The 24,702-nt window shown below is 30.9% G+C and overlaps 2 protein-coding genes across 3 annotated transcripts; one reads left to right on the top strand and one right to left on the bottom strand.

Moving 5' to 3' along the window:
* LOC129976347 (gastrula zinc finger protein XlCGF7.1-like) lies at positions 1 to 24,122 on the top strand. 2 transcript variants are annotated; one of them, XM_056089871.1, is made up of 2 exons: positions 1 to 134; positions 22,682 to 24,122. In XM_056089871.1, the coding sequence occupies exon 2, from the start codon at positions 23,172 to 23,174 to the stop codon at positions 24,090 to 24,092; it is 921 nt and encodes a 306-aa protein (XP_055945846.1). In that variant the 5' UTR covers positions 1 to 134; positions 22,682 to 23,171; the 3' UTR covers positions 24,093 to 24,122. The 2 variants fall into 2 exon arrangements, with proteins under 2 accessions (XP_055945846.1, XP_055945847.1); XM_056089872.1 differs by having other exon boundaries at positions 11 to 138.
* On the bottom strand, positions 15,085 to 16,320 carry LOC129975330 (uncharacterized). The gene has a single exon (XM_056088393.1). The coding sequence runs from the start codon at positions 16,318 to 16,320 to the stop codon at positions 15,085 to 15,087; it is 1,236 nt and encodes a 411-aa protein (XP_055944368.1).
* Positions 24,123 to 24,702: the final 580 nt, after the last annotated feature.

Genomic DNA, 24,702 nt, shown 5'->3' on the forward strand with positions numbered 1-24,702 from the left:
CAGAAAATTTAGAAGTACGCATGACCGTTCTTGTTCTCTCGCTATCCGCTTCTGGAAAAAAACAGCCTCTTCTTTTCATTGTTGTTGGAAGATGGTGTTTGAATTCAACTTCTGTTTTTAACTTTGAAATAATTGTAAGTAAGTTTTAATTTATACATAAATCTTTTTATTTTGAAAGAGTTTATATTTTAAGGAATTAAACGTCCTTATACCCTTATGGATAATCAATGTTCAATAAATTCAAATAATGTTGTAAATGAAACTATTGTAAATTTTCTTGTAAGATTGATAGTTAGATGAAATTATTAGCAATTAAAATATATCATATGGGCATAGAGTAGTGGAGAAGAGAAAAACTGATGGTTGCTTTTCCCACACCATGGTATTGAAATTTTTTCTCATGCTGTTGTTTTGAAATTATGTTGTATTTTATTGTCAATTTATAATTATATTGCTTACTTATTTTATATTTTTAACCGTGCTACATAGATTTCAACATGTAAAATCCTAGGATGATTAGTAAATGCATTTTTTTACAAAATCAATTTTAAGTATTATATTTACCGAAAAAGTTAATTCTACAAAATATTTTCAAGATTACCATGATTCTATTTAGGGAATAATTTAATCCTTCAGTTCTTTTAACTATTATGTGTACATTAACATTATTTCTGAAATGTTTTTCTGTAGGTTATATATTTATTTTGAATTGGATCATCTGTTTTTCTCTTAATATGTCCATTGAATGAATTCCACTCCACTTCTTTTCTCCTAAAAAAAATGAAATAGTTTACCATAAAAGAATGCTATTCTAATTCTATTATATTATTAAAATTCTGAATCATTTAATAAATATGAGTAGAAATTATATAAATGTTTTTAATGTTTAATAACTGTTCTAAATCGTAATTATAACATTTAATCATTAATCAATATAATATTTAATAATTTGAACTACATAAATTGTGAGTTTTTTGTATTAATTACAAATGAGAATTTTGAATATATATATATATTAAAACAATTCTGTTCATTTCATTTAATAATAGAATAATTTCTTCTAATATTAAGTATCAATCTTGTTTATCAAAAATAATAAAATTTATTTTTAAAAAACTATTTTTTTATAAGTAATATGATACTTGTGATTTTATGCACTTATTAAAAAAATTGGTTTAGAATTTTCAAATGTCACTGGTATAAAATTCAAATTTTAAAAAAATGAACAAAAACGAAGATATTGTTCAAGAAAAATAAAAGAAAATTATGGCAAACAATTTATTCACAAAATGCTAATGCAAAATCTGAGATGTGTCATCAACATATACCTGTCTATTTCCAACAATGAGTAATTGAATGCTAATACAATCTTAGGATTAATGTGTAACTGCAATCAAAAAGTTAAAACTTAGAAAATATTGTTAATAAAGAAAAAGAAAATTTATTAAGTACTTACTTGAATGTCAGAGATATTATATAATTTGTTTTATGTAATCCATTGGTAAACTAGAAATATTTCCATGAATTTTAAACTAAAAAAATTAATTTGGAATCCAAAACATGCGAAAGTTCTCACTGGTCCGCTATAGCAAATTGTCTGGCCACAGCAGAAAGTAATTCATTGCTTGTTCTCGAATAGTAATGGTGGAAGGAGTTAGTGTTCCAGGCCTCCTCAGAGCCCCGATAGTTCATTCCAAGATATGCTAAGTAAAATGTGAGAACTGCAATAAAAATTTCTAGGATTATATTTGACTAGAAATTGTCCAAAAATAATTTACATGCTGATACTTTCAATGGAAATTGAACCAAAAATCACTGAAGTAGAATATTTCTATTCCATTTTATTAATTAAGAAACATAACATTTACTTTAAGATAAAGAACCTAATTTAGATTAAAGTTATTTATCTAAATCTATTATTATTATTAAAAGTTTAATTTAGTCAAAGAGAAAAATTGGTGAGTAATGTAAATGTATGTAGAAGTGTGGAGAGACTTTTTTTATATCTGGACTTGATTTTTATAATATGTAGATAATGATATCTTTTGTTAATTTTTCAGCACTGTATATTTGCTTCAAAGCTTTTATTGCAATACTTTTCTGCTTAATCCTCTTTATAATAAGTACATTTTTATTCAAATTGAAATATTATTTTTCTTCAAATATTACTTCTGTTTGAAAATTGTTAATATACATTGCAGGATTTTTTTTTTTCTTAGCTCCTAAAAGTTAAATTTTTCTACAAGATGAAGTCAAGATTTTTTAAAGAAATTATAAATGCTATATTATTAAAAATTAAGCTCTTGCTGTTTATAGCTATTTTAATTTTGAAAATGAAAAAATATTATTGCAAAATGAAAAGAACAGGAAATACTTAGATTGTTATTTGTCCTTATAACTGTTCTCATTATAAGTATTGAACGAATATTTTTCAAATATTTTAGTAATTAATTATTATGGAGAACTTTACTTTTTAAAATATTAATTAAGAAAAATTGTAAACTTAAAATATTCTGTCTGCTAATAAGAAATCTTTTCTTATTTGGTCTGCAAATAAGAAACTCTGTTATTTCATAGTAAATTAGGCAACATAAATCCAAGACTCGCCTTATGACTAATTTATTTACTTTAATATTTTTTTCTTCATTATTGAGATGCATATGTTCTATATATAGAGTTTGTGATGTCAGGGGAACCTTTGAGACAAAACATTTGTGCATTTGTTTCACTTTTTAAAATATGATGAAAGGGCAAAAAGATATATGCCCTGTATGTCATTTATTTACTTCCTTCAGCCATTCTTGGCACCAATAACAATCAATACATGTCTGGCAGCTTGCATCCCTATTTTAAATTACTTGTATGCTTTAATTGCCCATTCATTTATCCCCTCGTCTCCTCAATACAGTTTTCCCATTTGTGATGTGTATAATGATTTTTTCTTGGGGAACGGGAAAACTTGCACAATAATTCTACAAATTTTTAAAGAAAACCACAAGTCATATTTCAGTTGTTTAATGAGATAGAAAGATACTTTTTTGTTTATTTAGAATCCTTGTTGTAAGAAAATGTTTTAAGCTTTTTTTTTTTTTTTTTTTTTCAGATTTAAAAATTAATTTTAAAGTTTAAAAGTTAGTTATTATAGAAGTGAGTTTTCTTTTTTTATTTTTGAACAGAAATGAAAGTCAATGATTAAATACAATGCTTAACAAATTCTTTGGAAGGGGTAGCAAATGATTATTAAATATAGCATTTAGCTAGAATTTTTAAAATATTTTTTGAAAATGATGGAAATTATTATTTAACTCGACAAAGAAAGAAAAAATTGTTTTTTTGTTTGTAGCAGAATTTTTAAAATTACCATCTAATTTAGAAGCTATTTTTCTAATCTGTATGTTCTCTAGACTTTTATTGACTTAGCATGTTACATGGTCTTCCAATGTAACAAATTACAATACAATTCAATTAAAATTCTAAGATTTTTGATAAATAACGAAATTCATTCTGAAAGTGAAATTTTACTCTTTATAAGTTTTAAATTTCTGATAAATGACACACTAAGAATTATGACTCCAGTAATGCTGTATGGGTAGTTCTAGTAAATTAAATAAGTTATAAAAACTACTCCTTTGTAAATCTTCTAAATAATTTTGTTTTTATTTTAAATTTTTCTGATATTTTATTTATTATTTCAAGTGTGTCATTTGGAAACTGATTTTTCATATATTCTCTACCCATTTGAAACTCATATATAAAATTAAAATAAAATATTAAATTAATTAATAATTAAAGAATGTATTAATTAGTATTGACTTCAAAAAAAAAAAAAAGTGTACATAATTTGAAAACTATCCCTAACACAAACCAAGTGAAAAATCAACTAAAAAAATTCATAATTAAAAATAATCGTCTGTCAAACTGGAAATTCCATTTTTGCAGTTGTGAAACAAGTGAACTTAAAGAAAAAGAGTATAATCATATTTAACTGTTTTGATTTTAGTTTTTTTAAATGCTTTTTTCAGTTTCCAATCTTATATGTTTTTTATTTGCATTTTTTTTTTTTTGTGTGTGTGTGTGTGTGTGTGTGTGTGTGTGTGTGTGAATTTACAGCTTCTAAATTAGATACATGCTTATTTCATGAGTAATTACTCGCTAAAACCAGTTTTCAGAACTTTGATTACAAATAATATTCTGAGTTGTGTAATTTAGTTACTTTCAAAAGTCCAACTGTTATTTTGCAGAAAATGATTATTTTTTAGCATACATATGAGTTACTTCCCAAATTGTAGCATTTATTCCATCTTTCAAAACTCATAGGAATGATTCTTGTAAACAGTACAGTTTCGAGCTCATAGAATTCCTTCTCACACCACCTCTCACAGCTTTTTCCATATTACTAGTGAAGGTTATTGTTAAGAGCTTGATTTCTACTACTAGGAAAAGCTACACTAATTAAAAATCAATCAGTTAGTCTTCCACTTCAGTATCCAGAATTACTGCAACGCAAAAGTGATTTTTCCACCAGCTTAACATTTAAAAAAAATTATATTTTTTAATGTTGCCAGTTTTGTGCTATACATATTTTTTATAAAGTTAAAAACTGTTTAATATTATCAAGCGCATTTTACAGCAATAATTTTCATTCTTTTAAGTGGTTATCAAAGCATTGCCATTGTTCTTTTGGAGCTTCCATCCATAGTTTTACTGTGTAAGTTAATGATAAATATGCCTTCAGTATATATAGATAAACTATGTTTTCTTTCTTTTTTTTATTTATTCAAGCCATAAATAAGAAGATTTTGTAGATTGTTTTTGCATGTCTTTAATTTTCAGCAGAGTTAATCCGATAATATCACAGTTTAGAGAGAAAAATAAATCAGCTTGAAATAATTCATATTTTTGAAAAATTTTCAGTTTGTTTCTTGTGCCAATGGTACATTTAATTATCTATACTTATATAAAACTCAGTGTGTGTGTGTGTGTGTGTGTGTGTGTGTGTGTGTGTGTGTGTTGGCTCTCTACAGACCAGACCGTTTGACCTACAGTTACCAAATTTGGTACATGTATACCTTGGATGTCGGGACTGTGCATCTGGGTCCCTTTTTTTTGAATTTTTAATTAGAATTTTCAGTTCTAATTCTCAGTTTTTTTAAAAAAATCTTTTAATTTTTCCCGCCGCCAAATGAGTAGGGCTTCAGGGGTTCCCCCCCCCCCCACTCTAATGAGGCTAGGCTTAAGATCTTTCGGCCGATTATTTTAAACGATTCTGTTTATTTTCTTAATGTTTTGATGCATTTAAAATTAAACATTGTTAATTAATCGATCATTCAGATTCATTCTGAAGTACTTTTGAATTAAAATAAAACAGAATGAAGGAAATTAAAAATTACTAATCTGCATAGCGTTACCCCAACTGGCGTTGAAGATTCACGCATGCGCATTGTGTTCTGATTGTTGACAATTATTAACAACGGATGCGGACTGGATTTAAATTATTTTTAGGTTAGTTGCAGGCTTTTGTAATTAAATTGCATTTATGTTAATTATATATTTTTTGTATATGCTTACAGTTTTAAGTACATCGTTTATTAAGTAGCTTTTTTAAACCTGTTTTAGACCGATTATTTTAAACGATTCATTTTATTTTCTCAGTGTTTGATGCATTTAAAATTAAACATTGTTAATTAATCGATCTGGTCATGATGAATCTGAGAAAATTTTGTTGACAAATTCTTGAAATATTACATAAATTAAGAAAGATTTTCTTTAGTGTCCATAAAGTTTAAACGCTCAGTGACTCTGTTTTCAGTGATCATATTACAAAAAAATACTTTGCTTCAGTAAAAAATATTATTATATTAATTGCAAATTAATCCTTTCCACTTTAAAGTAAAAATTATACGGGAGCTAACAGAAAATTAGAGAGATACATATTACGTTATGACTGAAGGCCTTTATAATATTATGAGTGAATTAATTATATGACTATCAAAATTTGAAGTATTTTGATGAAGAAGCTATTAAAGTAGGAATTGTTTAAAATATTTAATTATTAAAATTTTAACGAGCATTAAGATTGGCGAACCGGCTGGTCGCCAAAGGCGGCTAGTATAAAATATATTCATTTAATGTGAAGAGGTGTTCTCTACTATTTATTTGTTGAAGGAGTTTAATTCTACCTAATTAAACCCGTATATGTACTTCTAACGGAACTCACTGTATTTTACGGGATGTAGCGTTTGTTCTAGAATTGCCAAATTTGATTCAAGCATATTTGATGAATGATATATTTTTCCCCCTCCTTTTTTTAATATATAATTAACCTAATATTTACTATTTTTATGCAATAATTTGGGAAAACAGTTTATACCAAATATTTTTTTATTACATCAGTCAAAAGTGCATTTTCTCTGCTCCTAGTTTAAAAAAGCATTTAGTAACACATTAAAAAGAGAAATCATATGCTTTTGATGTGTGCACTAAGAGTTTTTTTTTATCAAATGGGAAGTTTAATAAGGCATTTACAGAACCATTTGAAAGATAAACCGTATGTATGTGATTATCTGAAATAGAGTAAATACTGTGTGGTGCAGGAACATTTTTAAGAGAATTTTGATGACCCAAATGAGAGAAAATTTGAATATGTTTTTTTTAATTCGTAAATATTTTTTTTAAGTTGTGAATTTAAATAACTCTTTATTGAAGCAGAAAAATACAGTGCAGTTGTAGTTTATGAGATTTTAATAGGTTTTTTTTTTTGTCACGAAGTAGATTGTGAATAACTTTTCTTAACCTCGTTGAGGACCATGATCACATATCTGTGATCACTCAATTCTCCCTTCACGGCTCACAGCGAGATATTTATTTGGGATGTTTTATTAAATTTTTAAACAAAACTAAATGACTGAAATTTTATACAACTTTCATTTGTAACTTTGTTTTCATGCGTATAATTTTTGCTTGCGTGGGTATAGTTGAAAGCTGAGTGTTTGGCTGTTTCATTCATTCATTTTATGTTGTAGTCTTTATATTAATAAATATTAAGTAGTAGTATATAACATACCTTATTTGTAAAATTGAGGTCATTATATAAAAATGATAATTTTATGCGATTTTTTTTTTTTTTTTTTTTTTTTTTTTTTTTTTTTTTTTTTTGTAAAATTAGGCCTAACTGCGAAAGCTGCGTTGGCCCGTGGTAACGCTCTACTTCAGAGCGTCCCGGACCTGTGAGAGCGCTTCGTTATCCACATCCTGCTTCTGAAGGGGTTAAATTTTGCTAAAGTCTGACTGACTCTTATTTATTCACGTCAAAATCTCGAATTCGAATTTTTTTCATGATTACAATACTTCTTCTATACTTCGTACAAAGAAAAAAAAGGAAAGAAAAAAATCAATGAAAGATCCCCTCAAAAGTTGTAAAATATTATCATAGCAAACCATCGCCCCTGGAGGCGGACCTCGAAATGAGGATGAGATGCTTCCAGCATGGTGGGTGCATCTCGCCAGCCTGGCGGGTACATGAAAAGGTGGAGGTCTAGCTCTTCCGATCGATGACGGGACGTACGTTCCTTAGAGAAGGATTGTACCGTGGCCGATGATGGCCCTTTGCACTCAACCACAGTTCCTGCCAGTGTTGCTGTAGTGGCGGTCCGTGTGCCTGCTTGCGTGTTGGAGAGTCAGTGATATATCATACTGAGCCTTTCGTCTGACATTGCCAAATTCAATATTAATATTTCCGCTTCTTTCGCATAAGGTCATATTTTACAAAAATGTACTTACCTTTAATAGCACTGGTAATTCCTGTAAATACTAGCTGCTTTAAAGAAATATCTACTGATACATTTCATGAAGAAACATTAAGTATTTGACTTATATTCAAGTATAAGAGGATTGGGGGAAATGAATAATGTGAATTTTCTAAGAAATTTTCTTTGAAGAAGATTTGACGAAATTGTTGTTCTGTTAATCATCTGAGAATAAATTTCTTAATATGTGAAATGTTGGCTGAAATACAGATCATATTTGATGTTTCCATATTATTAAAGTGTTTACCCGAATGTATTAAGTGATTGGATTTGAAAGCCTTTTTCTTTTTAATTTCTTAATATTTTGTTTTTCTAACCTTTTTATTTTACTGGCTAAGTAGATGTTACGAATTTATTTCTTTATAATTTTGTATTAACGGAGTTCCAGATGTCGCCACGGTTAAATATTGGCGCAGTTTTATTAACCCCAACATCTGTCATTAAGATTCAACAGGTTTTTGTCTGAAATTTCGCTAACGGAACTTCACTTACATTTTAATTTCCGGGAAACTTAAATAAGAAATTTATTTTTATGAAAAATTTGCAATTTACTGAAATAAAAAGGCTTCTTTTTATCTGCAGTGCGAAAAAATAAAACGCTTGCAACTTTTTGTGTGTGTATGTGCTTTTTTATCTTAAATATAGAATATTAGTTTAATCATTGGCAGTCAGTTGGCATTTTCACAAGAATATTTAACTTTTTTTGGTGCAGTCTCTCAAAAAAGTATCTGAATGCTATTCTTTCTTCTGAAACTAATTATTATATAAGAAAACTGTAAATGCTTGTCGTTGTAGAAGTATCTTCACTATAAGTAATGGAAGGGGTCGTCTTCAAAATTAGATTTACACAAACTCAATTTTCAAATATATATTTAAATTCTCCAAATTAAAGCAGCCTGAATATATAAAACATTTTGTAATTTCAAGTAAATGGTTAATGAGTTAAACAAAATTTTATTTCTTAATTCCTAATATTCCTTATCAGAGACCCATATGAGAACCTTTTTATCTTTTTAAAATCTGTTGGATTTTATTCCTTGATTTGAACTCATTGTCATGGTTTCGTTGTGATTTTTTTTTTTTTTTTTTTTTTTTTTTTTGTAATTTATTATCGTTTTAGCAATTGTTATTTTTGTATCATTTTAATAGAAACTGTTTTTTTTTAAACTTTGAACTAGAAATAAGTTTCTATCGCGCAGTATGACCTTCAGATTGTTACTTGAGCCATAAAACATCAAACCAAACAAACAAACAAAAAAAAGCTTGATCAACTTGATAGCTGTCACTAACAGCGCTACAAAACGATCTGTTCTCAACTGCAAAATGTGGTGTCAGTTGCTGAATTGTATTGATAACTAGATGCCACTTTATTGTTGTTGTTGTTTTTTAATTCTTGCTCACTGGCCACATTGAAGAAAAAAAAGGATTTTATGTCTTATCAACTTAAAAAAAAAGTGTATTTCTGTAATCTTTTTTATAGAAATAATATAATTTGCTAAAACCTATTTCTATTATTTCGTTAAACTTTTAAAAAAATAAAGATAATTTAACATAACTCAATGCATTACATTTTAATTAAATTGTCTTTAAAGCAGTGTATAGCTTTAGATTATTTCTGCAAATAGTATTGCTGTCATGAGCATTCAAATCTCAAAAATCATCTTTTTCCTAAAGATTTCCACAATTTTAGCCACTACTGTGTATATACATATATCAATTCTTGCCGCAAACGAGATATATAGAGAATACAGACATTACCACTGAAAGAACATGGATAAAATTGTATAATTTTAATATGAGAAAAAAAAAATCTCGACTCAAAATTTCAAATAAACAGTATAAATATTACAATTTCATAGTTACAGTTACAAAATGATGAAAGTTATACAAATATTGTTAAGATTAATTTAATCGAACATCAAAACCTAATAACGATAGAATATTTTTTAATAGTCATCTTTAAGAATGCTACTTAAAATCCATTACTCTTTGTTAAGCAAGAGAAAATAATGCATAACGATAATAATTATCACCATTTCACCCTTAGTAATCATCATTGACATTGCAAGTTTAAACGTAGGATAGGCCATAATATCATTTTTCGCTTTTTCATCAAAATTTTCTTTAAACAACAATGATGTACATGCGCAATCATTTTGTCTTCATGGCGTGCGAGGCATCCATAACCCTTTTGTTCTACTTCTGCTACACCACTGATACTATTAACATTAATACAAATGCAAAATAAGCTTCATATTAAGTTTGGGTCAGAGCTTTTTTAAAGACTCTTATCTTTAGACATGTCTACTTTCTCGTATACGTACATACGAGAAAGTCATATAATAATTCGAACTCGATATTTTGGCGAATCTCCACGTTCTAGACCTACCTGAATTTAAATAACAGGTTTTTGGAAAATGTGTGTCTACCAGTCTGCAACAAAGATAATTCAAAAACACTCTGAACTAGGCGGCTGAAATTTGGTATACGGTCTTCACACCAAATTTTCTGGTTTCTATCAAATTTTGAGTAAAATTTGTTCAGAGAAACTTCGTCTGTCCGGCTGTTCGAATATGAGTTATCATGATAGCTACGAAACGGAAGAGGTAGATAAGTTTCGGTACCCACATTTGACATCTATATTGTGAAACCTGTCAAAATTTGAACCATATCCAACAGTGGATTGATTGTCTGTCGTTCTGCACTTTCAGAAATATGTAAACGCGGTAATTCAAAACCCCAATGACTTAAATTTGTGTAGTTTGGTATGGGATTTTATTTATTAGAAGTAATTTTTTTTTCTTTCGAATCTTTGTTTCAATCGGTTGAGAAAAATGTGTTGAACGGCTTGCCAGGGATTTATCGTCAAGGACGACACGATAAATTCAGTAAAAATGCTGAAGTCACGAAATTAACATTTCGTAACTATTGTACGTCAATGCCATGCACTGGGATGATATCTTGACTAGAGACCACTCTCGCTGTTTGTTTCACATTAATTAAGTTAATCATTAAGTACTGTTGAGGATTGTTATTAAGATATTATGTTTTTTCATATGTAAATTAGATAAGAAAGAAATAGGAGTTGTGCTTAAGTGGGCTTCTAGCTATTTACTTTGGACTCATGTAATTTTATATTAAATTCAACGCAAAAAAATGAACAGTAAGAATTGCTTATAAATTTTTCATTTTATTTAACATTAATCACTTTCGACGCCCAGCTAATTCACCGAAGATATTGGTTGTATTTTTATACCAATTAAATCTTTAGATATATTTTGTCCATACTTCCGCCAAATTGACAGGCATTAAAATCGCGTTATTTTAATTGTCTTACTTATGTTCTCTTCATTTTGTACATAAACCTTTCTTTGGAAACCAGTCCCGTAATCTCATAGCGCTGTTAAAAACGTTATGTGATTCATCTATCATCTAAATATTGCAGTTGTGTAACTTTATTCGTCTTGTAAACCACAGGGTTATTAAATAATCCTACTTATTTAGCTTTTAATCACTAGATTTCCTTCAATTATTAAATGTGTGATGAAAAAATGGAAACAATTTAAATTTCAGTGCAGTTATGTAATCCACTGTTGGAAATGAGGCAAAACGATACTTTTGGAAAATTACCAAAATTGAGAAAAATTTTGCATGAATTATTAAATTGGTGTCATTAAAAACTTTTTAAAAAATTTTTTGAAACGGCGTAAAATTTATTTTTCAGCAATAATATTTTTGCAGTTGGCTCAAAATGAAAGCCTTATTCATGAAAGTTATTGGATGGAAACGACAAAATTAAGTTTAATTTTTAATTCATTAATTTTTTTCTAAAAAAATGCTGCTAGGTACACATTGGCAAATTTGATAGTTGTAGTCCAAATGGTGTAACCTGTAGAGCGCCAATACGCATATCTTCATTTTTATTATTAGTAGAGATAACGATATTTTTTTAGGGCCATTTCAAATTTTGATGTAGTTCACTTCGCTTTTCTTTAATTGCATTTTGTAGAAATACTTCACAGAGTCGGACTTTATCAGAATCGTTCCTGAAAATAGGGGATCAGATAATTGCATTACAATAGCGGGACTAACAGTTCTCATTGTTAAACAAAATTTGTCTTTTTCCCTCCATAACTTCCATAAATATAAACAGCTCAAAAATGATTTTTACGTTATCTTAGTAATTGTAACTAGTTTCATTGCTGTTCAAATTTTTTATTACATTTTTAATCAATTAAAAAATATTTTAAGCTTATTTTTCATTATATTTCACACTCTTGTAATGAAATTCATATATATATATTTTTATTGTTGCTACAAATATTTTATTCTGGATTTTTCCTCCATTCTTAAAGATTGAAATATGAATATATGGCTTATTTTTCTTCGAGTAATTATTTGTTTAAAGTTTGCTTTTAATAAACTTGAATTTACAGATATGCTGTAAATTCAAACAACTGTTATTCAACAGTGAAATTTGCTGCGAAGCTCTATCGCTATAAGTAGCAATGGTGAAAAGTTTATGAAATGTGTTCATTTTTGTTGCTCATTTTTGTAAAATAATTAGATGCATAAAAAAAACAACTAATTATTCATATAGCTTTCTTATTGTAGTAAACTAAATTTTTTATTGAATTTGACTAAATTTGTTGAATAATCCTCTGAGATATTATATGAATTATAAAAAATATTGTGTAGTACACGTAACACTCCAATACTGAACAATTTTGTTTGTTATATTCATATTTTTAAAAACTTGTTTCAGGACATTTTTTTCTGTTAATTGAAGTGTAATCATTTCCGTTTTATCTTTAAATTCAAATTTTATGGGAGATGATTGAAAATTATTGAAATGAATAGTACAATTTACAGAGCGATGTAAACCTTCTAAAATGGTATCGGTTATTTGACTGTCAAAATTTGAAGCTCAAAAATATTTATATTGGCTTTTAAGACCAAGTTGTCTTAAAATATTTGATTAAAGATTTTAGTGACCATTAATACCGTCGGACTTGTTGGTTGCCAAAGGCGGTTAGAACTTAATAAAATGGTTTTTATAAAATGCTGTTCAATATTTGTATTCACATTCTCATTATATTATACATATATGCATATTTTAAATATTTTTTTGATTTTTTAACTTGTTTATATTATTAATCAAAAATGTGAGGTGCACTAACATCGTAAATAAATTTCAAAATAAAATAGTTATGTAAATTCAAATAATGTATAAAAGTTTTTATTTCCTTACTAAATGCTAATGGGTAAATTTTATACAGTACGCTATGTTAATTCGCCAGTTCTACGCACACATTTAATGTAATTCACAACACAAATCAGATTGCAGAGACTTTAGAACAACTCCATTTTATTCGCGTTCTTTCCACACTCTCTCTCTCTACACAGCCACTCTCGCGTTACAGAATTATTTTCGCTTCACTTTGGCGGCGCCACCATACAATCATTTCACAACACCGAACATCCACCCCCGGGTTGAATGATACATTCAAAAACTTAAAAGTAAACACCAACAATACAAATGAACACATACCACTTAATACAATAAACAGTATACAACATTGCAAAAACAAGAAATACTCAATTCATCAAATATACACAGTTGAATTCACACAAAAGGTAACTAGTATAATACTCAAAAACAACCAGTGATCATAACACAAAGAGAAATGTTCGCACAAATTACTCATTTGGGATGGGTAAAATACAAATTTTAGTAATAGGACGTTTAAAAACTCCATTTTTAGTTTTCACTAACACTACTCTGATTTTATTATCTTTACCATAATACACTTCAAGAATTCGACCAAGAGGCCAGTTACACACAGACAAATTTTCTTCTTTCAAAATTACCATATCATTTATTTTTACATTATTTTTCTCAAAAAACCATTTATTTCGATTTTGAAGTGTACTTAGGTAGTTATTTGACCAACGTTTCCAAATCTGTTGTACAATTTTTGTTAGTTTTTGCCATACCTTTAACCTGTTATCAGGCAGTTCAGTTAAACTCGGTTCAACCATTGCTGAAATCGGACGACCAACAAGGAAATGACCAGGAGTCAAAACATCAAAATCGTTAGGGTCACATGATAAAGGGTAGAGGGGACGTTAGTTGAGAATTCCCTCATTCTGGTTAAGAATCGTTAAAAATTCTTCATAAGTGAATTTTAAATTACCCATAATTCGATTTATATGATATTTGACCGCCTTGACTCCAGCCTCCCAGAGGCCTCCATGATTTGGTGCTCTTGGTGGAATGAAACTCCACTCAACACGTTCATCACACAAAAATTTACTCATATTATTGTTACTATTACTCATAATTTTTCTCAGTCTCTTTAACTCTAATTGTGTGCCTACAAAGTTGGAAGCATTGTCTGAAAATATACGTTCAGATTTTCCTCTTCTACTAAAAAATCGTTTTAAAGCCGCAATGAAGGCTTCGCTAGTTAGATCGGAAACTAATTCAAGGGGACATGCTTTTGTGACCATGCACACGAAAACACACACGTAAACTTTATTGAAAACACCTTTTCTCTGATTAGGATATTTAATCCAGAAATGCCCACAGAAATCTACTCCCACTTTGTTAAAAGGAAAATTTTGAGAAATTCTCTCGGTTGGCAATTGACCCATAATTTGTGAACAAGTAACGGGTTTTGCTTTAAAATAAATTGTACAGTTATTAACTAATTTCCTGCACATATTATGACCATTTAAGGGCCAGAATCTCTGTCTAACAATAGACAATAAAGTTTGTGCACCTACATGCAATTGTCTCTTGTGAGTCAATTCAAGAATCAAATTAGTTAACTTGTGATTCTTAGGAAGAATTATTTGGTGTTTTTTGTCATAGTTTAAATTACTATATGCCAGTCTACCTCCTACTCTTAGTACCTTTTCAGAGTCTAGAAATGGAGAGAGATTTTTCATCTTACTTTGAGGGCTAACCATACCCTTAGTGGACAAGTCCTTTAATTCTGATTCAAATTCTACCTGTTGCACCAACTTCACAAGCGTAGTTTCCGCTCGTTGGACTTCGGATATCTTCAATGGTCCAATTTGTTTGTTAAATGGTTGCTTACAATTATCGATGAACCTGTAAATATAACTAAGAACACATAAAATTTTTTGGAAATTATTAGATACAGAAAGAATTTTGTTCAAAAAACTATTGTCCAAAGTCACAGCCAAAGTTTTTCTCTCAGACGATTTTAGTTCTTCCTGACACACACTGTCATCACTAAGTATCACGTCATCATTTTTTAGGGACAATGTTTTCTTCATGTAGGAAACTCGGTCCATTCCACCACTTCTCACAGTTCAACAGTGAGTCGGCGCTGATGCCTCTCGTAAGAAGATCAGATGGATTGTCCTTTCCAGGACAATGGTGCCACGTATCTTTGTTTGTCAAGGATTGTATTTCCTTCACACGGTTGGCGACAAAGACTTTCCATCTGCTGCTGGAACCTTGAATCCGACTCAAGGCTATAGTGGAATCTGTCCAAAAGTGGTTGGTTGCTGGTATTTTCTCACTGAGGACTCTTGATACTTCTTTTGCCAATCTCGCAGCAAGTAACGCACCCATTAATTCCAAATGTGGAAGGGATAATGGCTTTAGAGAAGCCACACGGCATTTTGAAGCTAAAAAATACACACAAATTTTGTTAGGAGTTTTCAGTCTTAAATATGAGACAGCTCCATACGCTTTAATGCTAGAATCGGAAAATGTGTGTATTTCACACTCTGGGGGATTCTCACTATCACACTCAAGGACATATCTAGAAATCTGAAGTTTACCTAAGAAAGACGCTTCTGAACACCATTGTTCAAACTTCTCATTAACATCTGGCAGTAACTCTTTGTCCCAGTCTGTTTTACTTTTCCAGATTTCTTGAAATAAGATTTTAAATCTTATAGTGAAGGGGGATACAAATCCCATTGGATCAAATATTCTGCCTGCGGCCATCAACAAGAATCGTTTAGTAATTTTCCTTTTCAGAAGGAAGTCCAATAGACCTTTTAAATTAAGACTAACATAGTCATTTTGAGGACTCCACGAAAGTCCCAAAACACGATGTGGTTGGTTCACGAAATCGTTAATATTTAAATGGTCGAAATGTTCTGTCTGCCATTGTTTCATTAAATCACAGTCATTTGAAATCCACTTCCGCAAATTCATCCATGCATCATCCATGATTTTTGCTGCTGTGTTTAACAAGTAAAATGCTGATGATACGTCGTCTTCACCAGAGACGAGATCGTCCACGTAAAAACAACTATCGAGTGTCCGCAAAGTAACGGGATATTGTTCCTTATATTTCTCAATATGGGTTTTTATAGTTGCGCCCAATAGAAATGGAGACGAGTTCACACCAAAAAGAACTCGATTGAATCTATACACTTGAACATTGTTTTCACTGTTAGCCACAAGAAACCTAACTGCGTCTTTATCTTTTGAAGTCAAAAAAATCTGGAGAAAGGCTTTTTCCATATCAGCTAAAATGGCTATTTTGTTCAAGCGAAAGGATATCAACAAATCAAAAATGTTTGGATTTAAATTAACTCCTTGATGTAAACAATCGTTCAGCGATAATTGTCCTATTTCATGTGCACTAGCATCAAAAACTATACGTAATTTTGTTGTTAGAGATTCATTTTTTATTATCACTTGGTGAGGAAGATAAAACACTGGGTTATTTGTTGAAGCAAACAGATTTGTTACCCTCTCAATTATCCCCTAATCTAGGTAACCCTTTAAAACTTTACAATACTCAGAATACAACACCTTATCATTTTGCATTTTTCTCATAAGACTGCTGAGTCGTCTTTTTGCTAAATCAAAATTATAGCTCAACTCATTACTATCTCTTTTCCACGGGAGTCCCACCTCATACCTACCATTTTTAAAACATATATTTTCCTTAAACAATTCTAAATTCATGTCCTCCTCACTAGTAATACCCTCGTCCTTGACACCTATTGATTCTGACTCCCAAAAGGTCTTTAATGTTGTATTTAAATCACTATCTCGAATTAAACCACAGTGAATTTTGTTATTCACCTCCTCATCTACACTTCCGCTAGCGACATATCCGAACACTGTATTTTGCAAAAGTAGTCGAGAATCTCCTGTATAAATTTGACCTGGCCTAAGCAATTCATAAAATATTTCCGCGCCTAATAAAACATCAATTTTTCCAGGAATATTAAATTTGTAGTCTGCCAGCTCAATATCGTTAGGTAAATCAATTGAAACATTAATCATTCTTGACAGAATTAAATCGGTTATTTTTTTTGACAACTAGCAAATTAAGCTCTTTTTTAAAACTCATATCAAGATTATTTATGGTTGCCATAACACACCCATTAACCGTCATTGATGAATCATTTAAACAAGATACAAGTAAATTAATTTTGTCATTCCTCAACTGCAATCTATCCGCACAATCCTTCGTTATAAAATTTGACTCGCTTCCTCCGTCTAGGAGGCACCTCACTTCATGTCTCGCGCCGTATCTGTCTCGTATTAAGAGCATCGCACGGTACTCAATAAAACTGTTTTTGTTTTGTTTTGCAAAAAACTCGTAGCCACTACTGATGCATTTCTCTCGCTCTCAATTTGGGGGAAGGCAATATTTGCTGACCCTCCCTGACTCTGACTGACGTAAGCATGTGCATTTGGATTCAACGGCGTCGAATCATTGGCTCCTGTTGCTGTGTGTGTCTGGGCGGAAGAGTTATCTCTTTTGGGATAATGAATTAATCTATTGTGCGGTTTCCCACAAAAACAATTTTTAGCTCTACACGGCTTCTTAACCAAACAATTTGAGGAAAAACATTTATAACATAAGCAATTAGTTTTCACGATATCTATTCTTTCGTCAACGCTAAGAGATTCGAACACAGGACACAAATACAGCGGGTGGGATTCCTTTGTTTTACAACTATTTACAATGCATTTCGCATTTTTAACGGAAGACAGATAAACACTTAAAGTATTTTTTGACCCACGACTATTATTTTGATTACTGACATCATAACGCCGCTTTTCATATTTAGATTTATAATTAGGTATTAAACTTTGTTCTCCTTTAATTTTTCCCTTCGACGATATGAAAATATCGCATTCTTGGCCTAACTCATGTGGTTTAAACCACGTCTCTCCTTGTTTTACGCCAATATGAGTAGTTAATTCTCTATCCAACGTCTCGATTATTTTATCTGACACTATTAATTCACAAATTGATTTTAAGTCTTTTACCTCCCGTAACTGACAATAGTATTCAAAGGTTGCACTCAATCTAGATGCGAACTGCACATAACTTTCATTGGGTAACCTTTGCGCCTTTTTAAAGTGGTTTAGACATTCTTGGGGTGTTGGTTGAAACTCATTTAACACTATGGCTTTAAGTTTATCATAATTACTCAAATCTTCTTCTCGAAGATAAACCATTAAATTACACGCTTTCTCTCCAAGGATATTTAAAAGAATTTCGGGTTTTAATTTCTCGGGAACATCTTTGGTTTTAAATGCCTTCTCAATCGACTGAAAAAATAAATTAAATGACTCGGCTCTCTGAGGAATCGGAATAGTTAGAGTTTTAATATTCTTAATCAAACTCTACATTACACTCTGTTCCGATTGTTTTCATGTCATTTTGTGATGGCTCACTCTCTCGAGATTGTTCACGCAATTTTGCAATTTCTAATTCCCTTTCTAACTGGGATAGTTTAATTCTCTCAAATTCTAGTCGATTTTCGTTTTCTAATTTTTCCCGCTCAAGTTTATCTTTTCTCTCGTTTATTTCTTCAAGTACACAGTCAACAATAGTTTGATACGATTCTTTATCTGTTTTATAAATCTTACTCTCCTGTATTAACTCTCTTAAATCTAGAACTTTAGCATTATCAGGTATAGGTAATTTTAACTCCTCGGCAATAGCCTTTAACTCCTCTTTTTTAAACTTAGTAATACTCATTTTCACAAAAATTAACTCAATCACAAATGAAATTAATAAAACACAAATTAATTACGTCTTAAAACACTAGATATAACAATATCAATATCATAAAATTTGAATAACTAACCTCTCACCAAGTAACAATAACAACTGAATCTCCGTGAAACCCAAACTTGAACTCTGAACAACACAAGACTATCGCTTTCGTTTTCAATTAATTTTCGATGCACTATTTTCAAAATTTTTGTTCTTCGGTCCCAGCCACCTCCGGCTCGACGGACCATGTTGATTCGCCAGTTCTATGCACACATTTAATGTAATTCACAACACAAATCAGATGGCAGAGACTTTAGAACAACTCCATTTTATTCGCTTGCTTTCCACACTCTCTCTCTCTCTCTCTCTCTCTCTCTCTACACAGCCACTCTCGCGTTACAGAATTATTTTCGCTTCACTTTGGCGGCGCCACCATACAATCATTTCACAACACCGAACACGTTACTGTTACAAACTACTGGATTTTCTTTAAAGCTGAGATTTTTTGTAGATTTATGCTTCATATTCAATGAATAAAAATGATAGAAATAATTGCTTCTACATACATAGCATGAAAAAAAGTTGCCATTTACCATGGTGTAAGTATTTAATTAATCTTTTACCGTTTTTATTGTACTGATATGGCACATATATGCATGAAAGAGATTTAATTAGTGGGCTAATAGTAGAGTATAAGAAAGTGGTAGATTTTATATCTACCGGGTGCGTCTTAATAAATTCATGCAAATTTTAAAAAATCACAATAAAAAAAGTAATTCTCGATAAAAATTGCGGTTTGAGGGAATATGTTCAGGGAGCCTTTGGATTTCGTTATTTCCATTAAAAAATGTATTTAATAATGACCGATAGATGGCGCTCATACGGTCATACCGAAACGGTTTGTGCAAATCAGGAAAACAGAGCACAGTAACATTATAGTACATTTTATTTTACAGCAAAAGATGCTCAACATGACCGCCACCACAAGGTATTAAGCAAGTGAGGCGCATCACTACGCCTATTATACAGCTGCGTGTAACATGTCGGCTCGATGCCACTAACGGCCAATTAAATGAATCTTTCAGTTCCATCAAAGTGGCAGGAGAGCTCCGGTACACACGAGACATTAGGTATCCCCACAACCAAAAGTTCGCTGGTGCAAGATCTAGTGATCGGGAGGGCCACACATTCTTACATCCTCTGCTTATCACTCTGTCCTCAGTGAATGTGTCTAAAAGGAACGTATTAACGGAACTAGAAACGTGGGGCGGAGCATCATCCTGCATGAAGGTGACGGAAGATAACGCACGTCTTTGCTGCAAAGCAGGCATAACGTGGTCTCGCAAAAGCCTAAGATAGTGTTCTGCAGTGACGGAACAGGTTTTCCAACTGGATACAGTATCACGCTCTTCAAAAAAGAAAAGGCCTGGAATGAAGGACGCAGTGAAACCGCACCAAACAGTCACATGTGGAGAATATAGCGGTTTGGTCGTGTACGCACGAGGGTTTGATGCTGCCCAGATACGACTGTTTTGCGTATTGACGTCACAATGAAAAGTGGGCTTCATCTGTCCACATGATGTTCAGTAACCATTGTGAAGTCACGTTCCATTTATGTGAGCACCCATGTTGCAAAGGCTTGTCTCTTCTTGCAATCTGCTGGCAACAACTGGTGAAATGCCTCTATCTTGTACAGATGCAGCTTCAAGATTTCGTCAGAATGCGTCGGATCGACCTTTCCGGAATTCCTGTTATTTTACCTCTTTCACGTGCACTGGAACTCCCCGTTGAAGTCTCGGCTGCTACATTTCACATGACCCTTTGGACAACAGGGACGCGGTCAACGCTGACGGATGGTCTGCCACTTCGTGAACGATCCTCTAATCTTTCCGTCATCTAATCTTTCTAATAATCTAATCTTCTAACTAAATTCAATATCCCATTCAATGAAATTGGATTTTTCTGCGCCTGAATTCCTTTCATCGTCCGTAACTGTTGCAATGCTTTAGTCGCGGATTCGTCGTTCTAATAAAAAAGTTTAACCACTGATGCTCGATCCTGCAGCGATAACATGCTACTGACGTCGAATAACAGATCCATTTCCAGCCTTGTGTTTCATAGCTATAGTGATTTGCATAAACTGTCTCGGTATGACGTGTAGGCGCTATCTATCGGTCATTTTGAAATACATTTTTTAATGGAAATAACAAAATCCAAAGGCTCTCTGAACATATTCCTGCAAACCACAATTTTTTTCAAGCATTACTTTTTTTATTATGATTTTTTGAAGTTTGCACGAATTTATGCCGCACCCGGTACTTTTATTTCATTGAATGCAAAGTATTGAGAGAACTTTAGGTTGCCTTAATACTTCGCATATCATTGATGAATAATGCAAGTATTTTCTTTTGGTTGATAATTATAATTTAATAATGATACTTGCACTCATATCCGAAAGAAATCTCTCAGAAATTATATCAAAGTAGCCGCTTTTGGTGACCTTCTGGCTCGTAGAGAATATTGACTGTTTCATCCCAATTCAATATTTTATGCATTTATTAATGTTTATGATTTTCTAAACACAATAATTTTAAGTATCGAATTGTTGCAAGCATTACAGCCGCGGTATTTCAGAAGCATTTTGTATGAAGTTCCATGCAATCGTAGTGCTATTAAGATTGGCTCCATTTGTTTTCTAACATTTGTGATATTGTAACTTCACTTAGCTATATCTAAAGCACGCTTCTCAAGTATTAAAGTAAAATTTTTCTTCCTGATATTTCAAGTATGAAAACATTGTATCATATAGTTGATGAAACAATGAAAACGATTTGAAATTTTTGCAACAGAATGTGTTATTAAAAATTAGACTTAAAATTTTTTTTCACTAAACTAACAAAAAAAATATATATATATCGGTATTCAGGGAGGGGGAATTGCACGGTAGAAAAAATGGTATCGTGAAAAAGAAAATTTTTATATTATTATTTTAAAGTGTTATAGAAATCAATTTAATAAAATAATACTGTCGATAATTTTCAGGAAAAATATTAAAATTTTATTTTATTTTCAATTAATTAAAATTTAAAAAAAAAACATTACTTGGTGCACATTCTAACCTGCCAAAAAATATTTGTGCTATATTTTGTTTCCTTTGACCAAACAATTTATCTTGTGGCACGCCAGATACAAATGCGCGTTCTCTTTTATTGTAATTAGGTATAAGTACTGCAGTTCATTTATTTCTAATGAAAGTGAATGTTAGTAATTTAAAGGGTGCATTATTTCTTCTACAGCTACAAAAATTCTTTCTAGTCTTTCTTTTTTTTATTTATTTATCTCTCTCTCTCTCTCTCTCTCTCTGCACTTGCGTGCGTGTGTGTGTATTTAATAACATTAAAATCTGCTATTTTTCAGGAAAAATTCAATAGTTTAAAATTAAAATAATAAAATAAATTAAAATTCAATAGTTTAACATTTACATCAATTCAATGAAATGCATAATCTAATTTTAATATATTTAAACTGAATTTTTAGAAAATTATACTAAGAGGCATTGCCTTCTTGTGGTGAGATTGCATTGATTTTTTTTCTCCTATTTATACAACATTTATAACTAAGACATGAAACATGTATTGTACGTTATATGTATAATAAAGATTATAAAAAATTATTTGCATCATACGTTCGTGCTAAAAAAGTACATTGCATAGCATGTTATATACATAATACATATTATAATAAATTGCAATACATTCTTAAAATATGTTTATTTAATGTTTCTAGGCTTGTAATTTTGTTATTTTTGAAGATTTAACTTCAGGTGTAAAGATTAATAAAATGTTCTTTTTTCAGGTTATGGAAGAAACGGAAACAGCAAAAATATAGCTTATAAATCAAGATTAAATATATAAAGAATAGAAGTTTAACAATTCCTGTTTGTCAGCCAATACGGTTAAGGTTAAATATATGTAGTTACCGCTCTACTTTTCAACAAGATCTCATCAAACTCAATTATTGAGAAAAAAATGCTATTACGTTATATACTGCAAAAAAAGCAAGTAGTCCTCTGAAAAATTTAAAAAATTATTCTGTCGATTCTTGTAAAATATATATCATGCACAAGCAGCATATCTAATAGATACCTTTGCCAATAATAGTTTTTTTATGTTTTAACAAGATAAAAATCACGCAGATCTAATTTTTGTTGCAAAAGATTTTCTAGTGCCTGTGAAAGAAAAGTGTGGATCATTCAATCAATCTGTGGATCATTCAATATAAAATATTTTCTAATCTATTCACTCAAGTTTGGAATATATGCAAGCTTACGAAAGAATTCTGCAAAATGTGTAGTGAAGTCTTTTCTTCGCAAGAATATATGATGCCACAGATCTTGACGGATATTAAAGAGAAACCATTTGTTTGTGATGTGTGCAATAAAGGGTTCTCTCTACGAGGAAGTTTAAAGATACATTTAAGGACGCATACGAAAGATAATCTGTATGCTTGTAATCTGTGCGATAAAACATATTCTGTATTAGGACGTTTAAAAGGCCATTTACGGACGCATACGAAAGAGAAACCGTATGTTTGTGAGATTTGCAGTGAAGCTTTTTCTCAAAAAGGAAATTTAACGAGCCATTTACGGACGCACACGAAAGAGAAACCATACGTTTGTGAGATATGCCGTAAAACGTTTTCTCGACGAGGAAATTTAAAGACACATATCCGGACGCATACGAAAGAGAAACCGTATGTTTGTGAGATTTGCAGTGAAGCTTTTTCTCAAAAAGTAAATCTGAAGAACCATTTATGGACGCATAAGAAAGAGAAACCATATATTTGTGAGATATGCAATAAAGCGGTTTCTCAAAGAGGAGGTTTAAAGGTACATTTAAGGACGCATACGAATGAGAAACCATATATTTGTGAGATATGCAATAAAGCGTTTACTCTAAGAGGAAGTTTAAAGGTACATATAAGGACACATACGAAAGAGAAACCATATGTTTGTGAGATATGCAATAAAGCGTTTTCTGAAAGACGAAGTTTAAAGATACATTTAAGTACGCATACAAAAGAGAAACCATATGTTTGTGAGATATGTAGTAAAACGTTTCCTGGACGAAGACACTTAAAGATACATTTAAGAACGCACACGAAAGAGAAACCGTACGTTTGTGAGATATGCAGTAAAACTTTTTCTGAGCCAGGAAATTTAAAGAAACATTTAAGTACGCATATAAAAAAGAAACCGCACGTTTGAAATGTATGCAATAAAACATTTTCTAGTGGATGCCTTTTATGGAAATATTTTCTGACGCATACGAAGCAGAAACATCTGTGTGTAATAAAGCATTTAATGCAAAAGGAAATTTGCAGCCCCATTTAAAAGAGTAGCTACATGTTCGTTGTGTTTGTAATGAAGTATTTTCTGATCGAAATATTTTAAGGAGATATTTATTGAGGCTTGCAAAATTAAATCCACATATTTGTAAGATGAACAACAAAGCGTTTTCTTTGCGAGAAAATATGAAAGTGCGTTTATGGGTTCATATGAAATGAAAATGTGAGCAATAAAGCATTTTCTGAACCAGTGAGTTTAAAGACACATTTATTGGCGGATACAAAATTACACATTTATTTCCGAATATTTCTCGTCGAAATATTTCGGAAATACTTACTAACGTATACAATCGAATAACATTGCGATTTAAACAACAAAGGGTTTTTCTTTTTCCTTCCCTTCCTATACGGAAATTTAAAGGCGCATTTACTGATACAAAAGAGAACCTTATATGTACGATTTACTTGAATTTGCAACATAGCTCGGGATCGAAGGAAAAAAAAAAAAAATTTTTTATTTAGTCGCACAT

The sequence above is a fragment of the Argiope bruennichi genome, chromosome 7 (genome assembly GCF_947563725.1).
Source record: "Argiope bruennichi chromosome 7, qqArgBrue1.1, whole genome shotgun sequence".
NCBI lineage: Eukaryota > Metazoa > Arthropoda > Arachnida > Araneae > Araneidae > Argiope > Argiope bruennichi.

What these genes read in the sequence shown, in the direction of transcription:
- LOC129975330 (XM_056088393.1), bottom strand. Translation starts at nt 16,320, where the DNA reads ATGGAAAAAGCCTTTCTCCAGATTTTTTTGACTTCAAAAGATAAAGAC.
- LOC129976347 (XM_056089871.1), top strand. Translation starts at nt 23,172, where the DNA reads ATGTGTAGTGAAGTCTTTTCTTCGCAAGAATATATGATGCCACAGATC.